Below are 12369 nucleotides of genomic sequence, written 5' to 3'. Positions count from 1 at the left end.
TCTCAATAAAGAACTAAGAAATTTAACAATGTTTCAAAGAGCCAGTAAAAACGAAAACGTTTCAGTAAAGTAGCAATAATAGTTTAAATATGTCGAAGTTTAACCATAGTTGCATTCCTAATGCTAACCGGAAGGGGGCGTGCTGACGTCTCCTCTGGATTGCGGAAGTGACGCCTGTCCTTTTCTGGTGTTGCTTCGCCTCACACACGAGTCTCCGAGAAGAATTGTAACAAACCGGAGGATACTTTAATTTACCGGGCGACTGGAAGCACACACCGGGCAGAAATGGTGCGTAAAATAACCGGCGACAGTTTTCTATCATTTACGGCTCACCGCTTGTCTCTGTGGCTGTTGGTGGTTTCGTGCCGGTAAATGTTAGCTTAGCTCTCCGGTAGCCGGCGCTAACGTCACTGCTATCGGCTTTGTGGCGTGTTTATTCTATTTAAAGCAGCTGCAGTAGGACTCTTATCATAGAAATTTAGAAGATTCGGACGTATTTAACAATTTCAAGAAAGCTACATTAGAGAATGTGACTGTAATTCCGCTGCTATTGTCTACAGAAACCCATCCTGCTGCAGGGCCACGAGAGGTCCATCACCCAGATCAAATACAACAGAGAAGGAGATCTGCTCTTCTCTGTGGCCAAAGACACGGTCAGTCCTCTTCCATCATCTCGTTAAAATGCTCCAGCTTTACGTCTTTAACACTGCTTCTTCTGCTCGCAGGTCGCCAACGTGTGGTACTCTGTGAACGGGGAGAGGCTGGGCACCTACAACGGACACACGGGAGCTGTGTGGTGTGTGGACTGCGACTGTATCCTCCCACTGGAAGACCTGCTATCCATGACACTGACACCAGATGTTTGTGGCTGTTTACTGCCGGTTGTCAAGTGTTTATCCTTAATTCCTGCTCTCAGGGGACACGAAAAGTGTGTTAACGGGATCTGCGGACAACAGCTGCCGGCTGTGGGACTGTGAGACTGGTAAGTTCATACATGCGATGTATCATAATCCTCTAACAAGATGGGATCTGTGACATATGATGGCAAAACTCTGTTAAATGATCCTCATGAGACTCTTGTGCTTTCGTCTGACAGGTAAACAGCTGGCTCTCCTCAACACCAACTCGGCCGTGAGGACGTGCGGTTTCGACTTCAGCGGCAACATCATCATGTTCTCCACAGACAAGCAGATGGGCTACCAGTGTTACCTGAACTTCTTCGACCTGCGGGACCCACAGCAGATTGGTGCGCAGTGCAGTGTTTTAAAAAGATACAATATACATGGCGGCGTTGCACTGCTATACAGAATGCTGATGAGCGGATTTGTGTTTTTTTTTTTTTTTTCCAGAGGACAACCAGCCCTACCTGTCAGTCCCCTGCAGCGACCACAAGATCACCAGTGCCGTGTGGGGGCCCCTGGGAGAGTTCGTCAACGCCGGCCACGAAAACGGAGAGATCAACCAGTTCAGTGCCAAGGTTTGACTCCAGACGTTTCTAAACAGAGCCTGTGAATTCTGAGGGATTTCAACTCGTCTGAGTCTTTAAATGTGTTTGTTACGACAGACAGGGGAGATCATCAAGAAAATCAAGGAGCACAACAAGCAGATCAACGACATCCAGACGTCAGTGGACCTCACCATGTTCATCACTGCTTCCAAAGACAACACAGCCAAGGTGCCGCTGAACACATTACATTCATTCATTTCTCTGAGTTGTGGTTAGTTAAATCGGTGTTCGGGTTTTCATTCTTCTCGTTCCTCCCTAGTTGTTCGACTCCACTTCTCTGGATCACATCAAGACTTTCAAGACGGAGAGGCCGGTCAACTCTGCAGCCATCTCCCCCATCATGGATCATGTAAGACTTCAGAGCAGTGCTGAAACTGAGCGTTCCAACATCATCAGATGCGTAACTTTGTGATAAATTGTCACTTTTTGTTCCAGGTGGTGATGGGAGGAGGACAGGAAGCCATGGAGGTCACCACCACGTCCACCAGGATCGGAAAGTTTGAGGCCAGGTGCGTCGGTGTTAAGATTTGACGTTCAATTTTTTTTTTTTTTTTTTTAATGGCGAGACCAGTTTAAAAACAAACTCCATCCTCTTCAGGTTCTTCCATGCTGCCTATGAAGAGGAGTTTGGCAGAGTCAAAGGTCACTTCGGCCCCATCAACTGCGTGGCCTTCCACCCTGATGGGAAGAGGTAAGCTCCAGTCTGAAATGTGACCGACGGCGCCACGTTTCCAGCTGCTCACATCTGTTTCCTCCTCACAGCTACAGCAGCGGAGGAGAGGACGGATACGTGAGGATTCACTACTTCGACCCGCAGTACTTTGATTTTGAACTGGAGGCATGAAGTTCCCCCCCCTTCCTCCTCGGACTCTGACTAACATGGATTTAATCCCATCATTCCTCATGAGCTCAATAAAGTTGTTCTATTTCAACACAAGGAGCCAAAGTTCATTTTTCAATCTTTTATTATTACAAAGTTGTGGTCACACATTTCAGGAGGGAACAACACAACACACTCCACCTTCTTATGCTTAATGGTATAAAATCTTCACTTCTCATTCACACGGCGACATAGAAAACACTGCAGGTTCGGATGGTCATGAGTCAAATAAGTTACTGGAGACATGCGAGACATGCTTTCACACAGGATCATAAATAGATGTTTAAAAACTAAAGAGGAGGCGTCTGCGTGGAACTTGTAAACCGTCTCGATGTGTTTGGAAGCAGAGCTGCTTCACACTGCAGCTGCGAGGAGTTCCGGACGAGTCCGAAAACCGAATGTAATCAGTGTGTAAGCGAGTCTGCTTCTGGGAACGCGGAGAGAGAATAGAAAAAAGGTCCTTGGTATGGGAGGGTTGGGGCGGGGGGGGGTCATCAGAGGACAACAGCTAAACCTTCCATCTCTCCACGGGACGCACTTCAAGTCGTCTTCACCTCTTCTTTTGGTCTGGAAAAGAAAAAAAAGAGCAACTAGATTTAGACAAACAGTTTAAGCTCCCTAAAAACAAGTTTCACGGTGTTGAAAGAAAAGATCAATCTATAATTAAATGACTTGGAACTCTCATGATTTCTCAGTTTATTCAGTTTTTGATTAAAGTGACATTTCAGGACAGATGTGATCAAAGCTAAATTGCTGAAGTGAGGCTTTGCAATACGGTCTGCTTGGCTCATTCAACTATGCAGGTTTTTTCACAGTTCTGATTAATTTGATGAATAATCGAACCAACAAGATAAATCATTTAAATTGTTCTGACTGTAATCAGCAGAATCACTTTTCTACACTGGAAGCGAAACGCTTCTACTGGAGTGACTTTAAAAGCCTTTTTAGATTAGGCCAAAGTTCACTGTCATCCGTTTGAATTCAGCCTTACCCCGACGTGTCCATCTTCTCCTCCTCCTTCTCTTCCTCTTTCACTTCTACGAGAAACAGGAGATTTTATGAGTCCACTAAACAGCAAAATGGAAACGTTTCACTTCAAGATGCTTTCATTTATTACAGGAAACATTTCAGTAGAACGGAAACTACTCAAAGGAGAAACTAAGATACAATGAATGTTAAAGGTAGAAAAGACAATTGACAATAACTGAAATGATCACGGCTGTTGGTAGGAAGACGACACAGCTCCGATTAGATTCATAACCCTCTATTATTCAGTAGTGTTGGTCTGTCTCAGTCTCTGTGTTTTAGTGAATCAAATCAATATATCACTATGCGATCATCTGTGGCCACAAACCACTGGGACAGTCTTGCTCACCTTTCTTCTCCTCTCCCTCCTTCTCCTCCTCCTTCTTGACCCTCTTCACCTTCTTGTGATTGGCGGCGTTCCTCCGCCCGCCCCCCTGGCCCTCCGCTTCGTCCTCGGAGTCGGAGAACTCCTCCTCGCAGGCTATCCTCTTGTCGTGGGCGCGGACTGAAACACAAGGCGCGGCTCGTGAGCGCGGCGTGAACCCGGGAGGTCGGACGGCTCGGACGGCCTCGGCCTCTTACTGGACACTCGCTTGTCGGGGTCCTCCTCGTCCTCGTCGCCGCTGTCGGGGTGCGGCGCGTCCTCGGGGATGGCCTGCATCTGGACGCCGGGCGCGTGCGGCAGCATGCGCAGGTTCTCGAACAGCCGCTGCTTGATCTTCTCCAGGTACTCGTTGGTGTTCTGGTTGGTCATGTTGGACGGGCTGATGTGCAGCTTGAAGTCCGGCCCGAAGTACTCGAAGTAGTCGTTGTACGGCAGCTCGTTGGGGATGGAGCAGTCCAGCGCCACGGCCGTCTCGTAGGTCCAGCAGCGCGCCACGTTCCGGATGGTGTAGCCCCCGCCGCCCAGCATCAGCAGCGGCAGGTTGAAGCTCTTGATGTACTCCACACACTTGGCGTGGCCTGGGAAGAGGAATGAGTGGAAGTTAGAGCAGTCAGCTGGTCCCTCAACTCCTCTCACTGGATCCATCAAGACCAGGCTGTGCAGGGCTTCCCGAGCGCCTGCTGCTTTAATCAGCTGAGAGAGGCGTTCGTGGATCGCTCCCAGCGTTGGACGATCGGCACTTCTGTGGTGTTGAAAGTTTGTGATCATTGTGAAACGTTGTGTTTTCATAATATCTGCCCCCAGGGACACACATTTTAAACACAATCCATTAGATTGTCAATATCTACAGTGCTATATTTACTACTTCAACAAAAACAATCAAGAATTTGGTCGATAATCCCTACAGCAGAGGTGTCACACTCATTTTAGTTTGAGTGATGCATACAGCAGAAATTTCATCTCGGCTGGGCCGAACCGGTGAAATCGTCCTGGTCTGGATGCGTCCACTGTCAAAATTCAATGTCTATCATTTCTACACACGATGTCCTTTCAACCTTGACTTCTCACCGACACTGAATTCTATTGAAGCGAGGATTTTCTTTTGCATTGGATTGACAATGTAAAGGTCATTTGCATTCAGCCTCATTTGTCAAATCGTTCGTCCCCGTCATGGTCGGCCACAGCAAAAACAAACCATGACGTCCGGCAGAGATCCTTGTTGAAAAACAGCGTTACATGGTTTAGATTTACTCCTCCACATTTGACTGAACTCAACCCGTCGGTGAATATTTCAACAAATGTAAAGCAGCAGTCACACCCCAGACAGGATGTCCTCATTTGATAAGAAAATATATGACGAGAAGAGGGAAATACCTTCCTATTTTTTTTACTCTGACACACTTCGGGAAGCGGACGGACTGAGCCGGCGAGTCTGAGCTCATCCACTCCATTCAAACCTCTGCTGTTGAAAGAATAACTCTCAACTCTTGATCCATTCCAGAGAGGGAAACGGAGGATGGAGGATGTGATGCTGCTCATCCTGATACTCTCAGGTTAGTTACTGGATATCAGACAGGAAATGTGCATTAAACTAAATCTACATCCAATACACTACTGAGAAGAGCTACATTATGTACTGAAAACGTGAAATTTGATATCATCAGGGTGAGAAATGAAAGCCTTGAGAACAGTGAGATGTTGATGTGTTTCTGTACTGACGGTTAAACTCTCAGTGAAGTTTAATAAGTTAAAATCACTGTGAACATAAAAAAACAAAAACAAAAAAAAAAAAACTGTAAAACCTAATCATGAAGAGTTACACTTCAGACTGATGAGAGGAGGGAATATCCTTAATTACAGTATGTTTATATCTTTAGACCTTTCTTCTGCTGCTTTGGATTTGTGTTCATAATCCAGGGTATTTTATAGAATTTAAAGGAAAGGTATAAATAATCCACTTTAACTAAGGAAAGGAAAAAAGTAAACAGTGTTGAATTATGACCAGAAATAAATGATTCATTTTGAACTCAATAGATGGAATTACAAAAAAGAAGGAAAAAAAAAAACACTATTATGGAGGAAACACTATAGAAAAACTACACGAAACAAAAAGGACGCTTTTCCAGAGACAAGTGGTTAACCTATGATCTTTCAGCTCACAAGATCTGCTGTGCTGGCCCAGCAGCCAAACATCAACGGACAATTCAAGAGTGAATGAATGTACTAAAATATCCGAACAATTCAAACTTTTTTAAAGCATCAATGCCGTTTGTATTATACAGGGTCACTGATGAGATTTTCCCTCCAGGATTTCTCAGCCTGCCGTCCTCCTCGGAGTTCTACCTGGTGAACGAGAGGAGGACCTGGGCTGAGGCTCAGCGCCACTGCAGGGAGAACTCCAGCGACCTGGCGTCCGTCCACCATGACGGAGACTCCCGGAGGCTCCTGATGGCCGCAGGCCGGAGCGGGGACTCGGGCCGCTCTGCGTGGATCGGACTCTTTGACGAGTCCACTGTGTGGAAGCTGTCCGAGGACGCCAGCCTGGAGGTGAACACGGATTCCCTCGACTGGATGAAAGAACAACCCAATAATTTTGCGGGAAGCCAGCACTGTCTCTACATCACCCAGACGGGAATTTTAAATGATTTCTTCTGTAGTACACCTTTCCATTTCATCTGCTATGACGGTAGGAATTCTTCAAGTCTTCCAGATCAGAACTGTTCGGTTTATGTGTGAATGAATGGAGTGCGAATGTGATTGCCACAGAGACCGTTACACTCCTAAATCCTTCTGAACAGATTGTAAATCTAATGATGAATCTCCTTCCAAAGACAGAAACGCGTCCCGCTACGTCTTGGTGGAGGTTAAGCTCAGCTGGTCGGAGGCTCAGGCGTACTGCAGGGGGCGCCACACAGACCTGATGAGTCTGAGGAGCAGAGAGGAGCAGGAGGACGTCCGACGGAGCCTGAAGTGGGCAGGCAATGTGTGGGTGGGGCTCTACAGAGACCCCTGGGCCTCCTGGTCTGACGGCAGCGCCTCCAGCTTCAGCGACTGGAAAGCCACGCAGCCCGATAACCAGGGGCGGGACCGGCAGTGTGCGGCGGTCCTGCTCCACACGGGGAAATGGGTGGACGAAAACTGCCGTGAGGAGAAACCCTTCTTCTGTTTCAAAGGTGAAGTCCAGACTACGTTACATCCGCATGTGGAAATACTCAAGTCTTTAAAGAGTTTGCTGTTGATTCTGCAGCAGAGACGAAGCTGAAAAGATTGAAGATGACGATGCGAACTGTGGCCGACATGAACGACGTAGAGATCCAGCAGCAGCTCTTACAGCAGGTACGCAGCACAGTGGACACTACATGAATTTGTGGAGAAAATAATGCTTTTCCCATGATGCACTTTGTCTAGCTCCGTGCCCACATCCTGCTCAAAGGGCTGAAAGTCTCCAGAATGTTTTGGGGAAAGATCCAGAAGAAAGAAGAAGAAAAATGAGGGGGCGGAACAGAGCAGCTGTGATGAGAAACATCCTGGTAACCAGCAACATCTCACACTTTAACACTGAAATATGATCTTCTATATCTTTATCTAAGAGAGAAATACTTCATCTCTGTGAATAGATGGATTTTTCCCTAAGAGATCTACAGTCGTCATGGCGACACAGCGGTGAAACCTTATGCGTGTGTATGATTAATAAATGAATGAACCAGTGTGGTGTTTGTACCTTTGATGGTGAGGTTGAAGCAGCCCAGTCGGTCTCCGGACAGAGAATCGGCACCGCACTGCAGGACGACGGCGCTGGGCTGGTACATCTCCATCACCTTAGCCATGATCTAACACACACACACACACACCAAGAATTAAAGTAAACACTGATGAGGTGGCTTCAACGAGAGAAGGATGAAAAGCGCTCAACGTACAGGTTTGAAGATGGCTTCGTAGGACTCGTCATCGATTCCATCTCGTAGAGGGTAGTTGACGGCGTAGTACTTCCCCTTTCCTGCTCCGATGTCCTGCGCACAGTGAACACGTCTGTGAGGCGAAGCTCACGAACGGAAACAGCTGAAACTGAAATACGACAAGCGGACCTACCCTGAGGTCTCCGGTGCCGGGGAAGTACTCTCCATACTTGTGGAAGGAGACGGTCATGACCCTGTCTGTGGTGTAGAAGGCCTCCTCCACGCCGTCTCCGTGGTGGATGTCGATGTCGATGTAGAGCACCCTCTGGTGGTATCTGCACAGGACAGTCAGTTTAAACACACTGTGGTTCAGGGGCCACACGCAGCCCAATAACACCATAATAACCTTTAAAGGGTCTATGTATTATGGCACAGATCATGTGATGAAAATGTTTTTATTTATGTAAAACCAAACAATGACTACAATCTCACCATGAAGTCGAATCTAATGAAACCTTCTGCTGCAACACAGTGACGTGACCAGACATCGTCTCCTATGGCCGTAGCATTATGCATCTATTTACAAACTCAACCAGACAGCGTGGCTTTCAGGTGAATGCCAGTTTACTCGCTTTCACGGCAACATGTCGGAAATCTCTGCTGGGATCTCACTGATGTGTCGTGTTCACCACTCGGAAAAACAAAGGTTTTCTCTGCTGTTGTCGCAGGCCCGATTGGAGCCACATCATTCACAATCCATTTAGAAGATATTGTCTGTGTGCTTTTTTTTGTAACAAATCTGGACTTTAACCTAAGAAGGAATCCGGCTTACTTGAGCAGCTCCAGAATAGCCAGCACGATGTCGTTGACGTAACAGAACCCGGAGGCCTCGGACTTCTTGGCGTGGTGGAGTCCTCCGGCCCAGTTGATGGCGATGTCCGTCTGCTGCTTGTTCAGCTTCACCGCTCCAGCTGAAGGGAAACGACCGAGTTTATGTAGTTGTAGTCAAGTGACAACAGCCTGCTCATCAACAGAGGTGCGTTTGTTTCACGTACCCACAGAGCCTCCTGTGGAGAGCTGGCAGAACTCAAACAGACCGTCGAACACAGGACAGTCCTCTCCAACATTGACTGTAGAGAAACACCAGGAAACGTAAAGCAGCCGAACTCCAAGAGAACTTGAGCAGACAGCGCCTCACTCACATCTCTGCATCTGCTTGCTGTACTCGGACATGTTGTCCGGCCGGATCGACCGCAGGAACTTGATGTAGTCGTCACTGTGGTACTTGGTCATCTCCTCACCGCTGGCTTTGTGTGGTCTCTGAAATCCAACAGTGACGAGAAGCAACGTGAGACTTCATATAAAGTTTGCAGTTCAGTCTGTCTTTTACACGAAGAGAAAATGTCACAGGGCAACACAAGCCCATAAAAATCACGTGAGAACTGCATCTTTTTCTTTTAAATCAAGAGAAAATGCTTATTAGGGGTCGACTTAAGGCTCTCAACAGTAGTGCTAATTTTTCATGTGCCCCTTTGGGATTATTCGTTGCCCATTAGTGTGCACAGGTTAGATGAAGCTAAATTAGAATAAAGGCAAAGTTCATATCAATGTGACTCACATAAATCTCCATTTTCCTGTACAGTCCATAGTTGAGGAGGAGGTTGTGTGTCATGCGGATCCGGTGTGGTTTCATAGGATGACCCTGGCCATAGTAGTAGTTCCCCACATCGCCTATGTGAGAGGAGAACAAACATCATCCAGAGGACTGCAAGAAAGAGACATGGCTCTCCTGCTGAACGCCACTCGATAAATCAGATGAATAAGAAATTTAATTGGACAAGAACCAGATAATGCGGCAGTTTGTTTGACATTTCATAAGGAGTCTTAAAACTGAAGCACTACATATCAAACCTGCTGATCCTCAGTACGATTACTTTTAAACGACTTCACAATTTAATGGCACAAAACTATTACTTGACTGTTTTTTATTCTGGATTTAGGTCAAACCACAGCACCGATTAAAGTGCTGAATGTCATTTGCACGAGTAGTGACACATCTAGAGTTTCAGTTGTATCATTACTAGATCTCAGTGCTGCTTTTGACACAGTTCACAACAGCTGAATAACAGACTTTAAAAATGGTTTGAGATCCGTCACTGACAGGTCAATTATGAATCTGAGCATCAGAAAAATCACAGGTGAGGTTTCTCAAGGCTCCATTTCTGGGCCTCTTGTTTAATATCTACATGTTGCTGTTGGTTCAGACCATGGGATATCACAAATACCCCTTTCAGGGCACAGCTCTATATACTGACGTCAACGAATGGCCAGAGCCCCATTTACCTGCTGAGTAAGTGCATAAATGACAACAAATCCACTCAGAAATCTGGGCATAATTAATGACTCAGAGCTGAAAATCAACAACTGCGTTAAGACAATTAAAAAAATCAGCCTACATCAGAAAAATATTGTAAGAATTAAAGGATTTCTGACCACGCATTGAGTTGGATTTTTGTAACAGTGTGCTTACAGGTCTCAGAAGAAAAAAAGAAAAATTCTGAGAAAGCTGCAGCACACCTGAGTGTCAAATGAACCACGTCTGACTTCCAGTCACTAAAGCTTGAATGGTTCTGAGCCTGAAGACATTTCAGTTTTGCTCATAGTATATGAAACATCCAGACCTCTGAGGCTCTCAGAAAAAGATTTACTAATGTGTTCCCAGAATCAGAAGAAACAAGGAGACGCAGTTCTTCGCTCCTACACTCCTCACTGATAGAACAAACTTCCTGAATGCTGCTGACACACAACTTTTAAATCAGGAATTAAAACAATACTTGCACAGAATTTCCAATAAGCATTAGATTTAACTTTATTTTTTCACCATATCTTTAATAAAGTGAGACTACATTCTCTTCTGATACCTCTTAACTGCCTTTTCCCCACAATCTTAATGCTTAAGATGAAGGTTCATCATCGTCCGGTTTAATGTATTCAGCTCATTTCCGTGTACATCTCTGAATTTCCTTGCGTCTGAAAAGTGCTGTAGAAATAAATTCGCTTTGCCCGATCTCAGTGGCCTTGTATGACCTGATATTAACCCCTGATCATCCTTTTCAGTCGTAATTACTGCTCATAACCCGCGATTAGCATACATATAGACAGGAAACGATGGGCGAATATCTTTTGATCAATAATTCTGCATTAACGGTACAATTTCTGAAGAAAGAGCATCAGACAACGACTCCAATCTGCTTGGTTTTTTTAGTTAACATTAAGGGTGTACCTTTAATATAACGGTGGCATGTTTTTTTGGCATAAAAAAATCTCTATAAATTGAGAACACTGAATAGCACGACATGGCTGTGAAACAGTAACACCGGTGCACTGATCGGAAGTTATTATCAGCGATTATACATCTCTGTTCTTCCCTGTAAGGACCGGACCAGCTAAGATGCACATCTCACGATGCAATAAGGCACAGAGAACACTCCGATACATGATCAATGTGAAAACCAAGTAGATACAGAGACACATTTCTCCTTGGGGTATGAAATAGAAACGGCTATCTTAGCATGCTAAAGCCGGCTAGCTAGCAAGGCATGCTAACGTTAGCTTGGACGTGCCCCACAGCTGAAAACGCCACTGAAAAACTAAATGCATCCTCTAAACGTCCCTCCGGAGTCTGTTAGAAGCAGAAAGGAAACAAGATGCGGCGGTGAGACATTTACCGTCGTAGTAATAGCAAACTTTTTTCTTTGTTCCTTGAGACAGCGCCATTTTACACCGGTCACCTCCTCTCGTTCGGTTTGCAGCTCGCCGGCTTTTCTCCCGCACCGGGAGCTCCACCAGCCAATCACAGAGGCGCAGCCGCCCGCCCGGGAGGCGCCGGCGTCACAAACCGAGCAGCTCCGAGGAGGATGGAGACAGACTGGAGTGTCTGGATGCAAATTTATTCATAAAGGTTTAACTGATAAGTTGAACAACTAATCTTACTAAATAACCAGATCATATGGATTTAAACAGAGTTAGAACAGTAGAATATATTGTTATTGTGTGAAAAAAAATACTCAAGATTCTGTTATGACTGTTCATATCAGATTAGGCTATAAGAACTCTATCATTTATATTACTCTGGTTTACTAGACATTCTATACATCTATATCTATATATCTCCATTTTTTACAATTTGCTTGGTGGTTTGGCTGCATTGGAGTCTCTTGTGGGCCAATTTTGACCCACAGGCCTCATATTTGACACCGCTGATCTAGAACATAATTTTCTTATAACCAGATGAATAGAAATGCTGTTATTCATCTGATTTATTTACTCTTCAGACTGAAAGATTTTTGTTTTCTCATGTCATGCGTCTTCTGGACTGTCTTCAGTCTCATTTTTTTCTGGATCATGTGAGGAAACCTGTGTTCACACATGCAAAACGCAGAAAGAACATGGACATTTAGCTCAAAAAGGTCCAAAAACTCAGCTTTAGACAACAGACAATGTAACTGTGAGGGGTACAATATTTCACACTGCTCCACCTTTTCTCTTTGTTTCACTGTTTTGGGTCAATAAATGTATTCATATGGCAGAGAAGAAATCCTGGTTTATACCTATATTTCTTTAGAAAAGACACATTTTCTTTGACATTTCACCATAACCAAAATTGGCTTTATGT

The 12369-nt window shown here is 45.3% G+C and overlaps 3 protein-coding genes across 4 annotated transcripts; 2 read left to right on the top strand and 1 right to left on the bottom strand.

Annotated features, from left to right (window-relative positions):
* Positions 1 to 160: 160 nt before the first annotated feature.
* eif3i (eukaryotic translation initiation factor 3, subunit I) lies at positions 161 to 2447 on the top strand. The gene is made up of 11 exons (XM_030120431.1): positions 161 to 288; positions 561 to 653; positions 726 to 813; positions 917 to 982; positions 1097 to 1246; positions 1350 to 1477; positions 1565 to 1675; positions 1767 to 1856; positions 1943 to 2016; positions 2106 to 2198; positions 2270 to 2447. The coding sequence occupies exons 1-11, from the start codon at positions 286 to 288 to the stop codon at positions 2349 to 2351; spliced, it is 978 nt and encodes a 325-aa protein (XP_029976291.1). The 5' UTR covers positions 161 to 285; the 3' UTR covers positions 2352 to 2447.
* A 19-nt stretch (positions 2448 to 2466) lies between these two features.
* Positions 2467 to 11515, bottom strand: hdac1 (histone deacetylase 1). Its single transcript, XM_030120430.1, has 12 exons — positions 11423 to 11515; positions 9313 to 9425; positions 8897 to 9014; positions 8750 to 8824; positions 8527 to 8665; positions 7888 to 8029; positions 7716 to 7808; positions 7520 to 7628; positions 3996 to 4376; positions 3763 to 3918; positions 3379 to 3424; positions 2467 to 2954 (listed from the first exon to the last, which is right to left on the bottom strand). Exons 1-12 carry the CDS (start codon positions 11469 to 11471, stop codon positions 2927 to 2929), a joined length of 1449 nt encoding a protein of 482 aa, XP_029976290.1. The 5' UTR covers positions 11472 to 11515; the 3' UTR covers positions 2467 to 2926.
* LOC115409315 (putative C-type lectin domain family 20 member A) lies at positions 5219 to 7502 on the top strand. 2 transcript variants are annotated; one of them, XM_030120433.1, is made up of 6 exons: positions 5219 to 5351; positions 6107 to 6484; positions 6630 to 6971; positions 7046 to 7134; positions 7207 to 7328; positions 7416 to 7502. In XM_030120433.1, the coding sequence occupies exons 1-5, from the start codon at positions 5315 to 5317 to the stop codon at positions 7288 to 7290; spliced, it is 930 nt and encodes a 309-aa protein (XP_029976293.1). In that variant the 5' UTR covers positions 5219 to 5314; the 3' UTR covers positions 7291 to 7328; positions 7416 to 7502. The 2 variants fall into 2 exon arrangements, with proteins under 2 accessions (XP_029976293.1, XP_029976292.1); XM_030120432.1 differs by having other exon boundaries at positions 7207 to 7472.
* Positions 11516 to 12369: the final 854 nt, after the last annotated feature.

The sequence above is a fragment of the Salarias fasciatus genome, chromosome 22 (genome assembly GCF_902148845.1).
Source record: "Salarias fasciatus chromosome 22, fSalaFa1.1, whole genome shotgun sequence".
Taxonomy (NCBI): Eukaryota; Metazoa; Chordata; class Actinopteri; order Blenniiformes; family Blenniidae; genus Salarias; species Salarias fasciatus.
Note: the sequence above shows the minus strand (reverse complement) of the source record. Positions and strands in the feature narration are given on the sequence as shown.

Bases quoted from the DNA above. Each gene is read 5' to 3' on its own strand.
- LOC115409315 (XM_030120433.1), top strand. From the start codon at position 5,315: ATGGAGGATGTGATGCTGCTCATCCTGATACTCTCAG. The intron at 5,352-6,106 runs GTTAGTTACTGG...TTTTCCCTCCAG, and splicing joins GCTCATCCTGATACTCTCAG to GATTTCTCAGCCTGCCGTCC. The intron at 6,972-7,045 runs GTGAAGTCCAGA...TTGATTCTGCAG, and splicing joins ACCCTTCTTCTGTTTCAAAG to CAGAGACGAAGCTGAAAAGA.
- hdac1 (XM_030120430.1), bottom strand. From the start codon at position 11,471: ATGGCGCTGTCTCAAGGAACAAAGAAAAAAGTTTGCTATTACTACGAC. The intron at 9,426-11,422 runs GTAAATGTCTCA...CCTCTCACATAG, and splicing joins AGTTTGCTATTACTACGACG to GCGATGTGGGGAACTACTAC. The intron at 7,629-7,715 runs GTACGTTGAGCG...TGTGTGTGTTAG, and splicing joins ACGAAGCCATCTTCAAACCT to ATCATGGCTAAGGTGATGGA.
- eif3i (XM_030120431.1), top strand. The intron at 983-1,096 runs GTAAGTTCATAC...TTCGTCTGACAG, and splicing joins GCTGTGGGACTGTGAGACTG to GTAAACAGCTGGCTCTCCTC. The intron at 1,247-1,349 runs GTGCGCAGTGCA...TTTTTTTTCCAG, and splicing joins GCGGGACCCACAGCAGATTG to AGGACAACCAGCCCTACCTG.